This window comes from Aplysia californica, unplaced genomic scaffold (genome assembly GCF_000002075.1).
Source record: "Aplysia californica isolate F4 #8 unplaced genomic scaffold, AplCal3.0 scaffold00857, whole genome shotgun sequence".
NCBI lineage: Eukaryota > Metazoa > Mollusca > Gastropoda > Aplysiida > Aplysiidae > Aplysia > Aplysia californica.
Window position 1 is genome coordinate 245,782 of NW_004798127.1, and position 1,543 is coordinate 247,324.

At 43.9% G+C, this 1,543-nt stretch overlaps 1 protein-coding gene across 1 annotated transcript in view; it reads left to right on the plus strand.

Moving 5' to 3' along the window:
• Positions 1-1,543, plus strand: part of LOC106013399 (carbonic anhydrase-related protein 11) — a gene marked incomplete at its 3' end in the record, with an annotated part of 81,014 nt that overhangs the window by 75,780 nt on the left and 3,691 nt on the right. Inside the window, 1 exon segment of the mRNA XM_013089013.2 lies at positions 9-56. Within this exon segment, the coding sequence (XP_012944467.2) occupies positions 9-56 (48 nt within the window).

The following is a 1,543-nucleotide window of genomic DNA, read 5'->3' on the forward strand; positions in this document are numbered from 1 at the left end:
TTTGGCAGGCTCCAACTCTCCGTGGGCCACTTGGTGGGCGTACAGTGGACTGGCTGGTGAGTACATCGCTTCATAGCCACTTTTTAAAATATTTTTATTTATATGTTTTTACGCCCACGTGGTGGCGTAGGTGGCCTAGTGGTTAGGCTACCGGACTCGTTATTGTGAGATTGCGGGTTCGGGGGTTCGAGCCTCCGCTCGGTCCGACGTTGTGTCCTTGGAAAAGGCACTTAACACGAACTTCCCACTTGGCTCGGTCCTATCGCAGACGGACGGTTAACTAGGAGGTCCCGCCCCATAAATAACCTAATAGTGTTATAGGGGCAGTAAACCCATACCACTTTCACGCCCACATGGACACGATTTAGGAGGTCGGCTGAGAGGGCCAAACATGCATGAGAGGGATATGATACAGCATCCGAGCAGAAAAAAACAGAGATACTCGATAAAAAGTCTCCCCACACGGACATCGAACTCGGGTCTCCTGTGTGTAATAGCGAAGCGCCTAATCGTTGCATCACAGACACCTGTATCAATTTCTCTTTCCGTTTTTTTTTTTTCGAAATGAAATGGTGAAATGGGCGAAAAGAGAGAGAGGGGTGGTGGTGGTGTGAAGTCAAACCTTTAATGCCGTGGCTACGGGAGGTTTTGTGATCTAAACGAGGGTGAAAGAAGAACAGGAAATTTAAAAGGATGAGCCTTTCAATGGTACTGTTTATGGAGAGGTTTCGCTTTTTCCTCGAGTTGCAAAATTATTGTTGCTGGTAATGTTATGTAGTCGCTTAACGCTCTGGACAGAAATAATCCTTTTTTGTAAAAAAAAAAAAAAAAAAAAAAAGGAGATAAAAGAACACGGAAGCATGGAAATAATTATATGATAACCGAGGGTTTTTTTTAAATTGCGCGAAATTGTATTATCTTTTAGAGTCGGACACCCAAGCGTAATAACAGTTTTAAAGCTATGTTTGTCAAGTGACGTCAGTAATCCAGTAATAAGAATCAATTGTGGTCGTGACATCGGACTCGCACTCGTAAGATTGCAAGTTCGGGTGTTCGCAGCTCGATCAGCTGTTCCCGACATTATGTCCTCTGGAAAAACACTCTTTTCAAGAATTTCCTCATTGGGCTGAGTTCCGTCGGAGATTGGCGTTACATTCGGAGGTCCCGCTTCTTAAATAGCGTACAGTTCAGCAAGTCGGAGGTCTCGCCTCTTAAATAACTTAACAGTTTTACAAGGGGCATTAAACCTGCTATATAATTTGACTTTTTTAGCTGTGTTGTTCGGTTGTAGAGGTGGTGTGGTTTGATTTATTGTTGATTGAGAAACGCCAGTGTCAGATTTTTTAAAGCTTGAAAGCGTCGGCTATCAAGTTTCTCACTATGGTGATGGTATCGAGCGTTTTAAAGGCGAGTTGTGCTTTGGGGCAGAGGGAGGTGGATAATGTTGGTGGTTAAATGGAACACATGGTGATCACTTTCTTGTGCTTGTGAATGTGTGCGTGTGTGTGTGTGTGTGTTTGTGTATGTATGTGTGTGTGTGTGT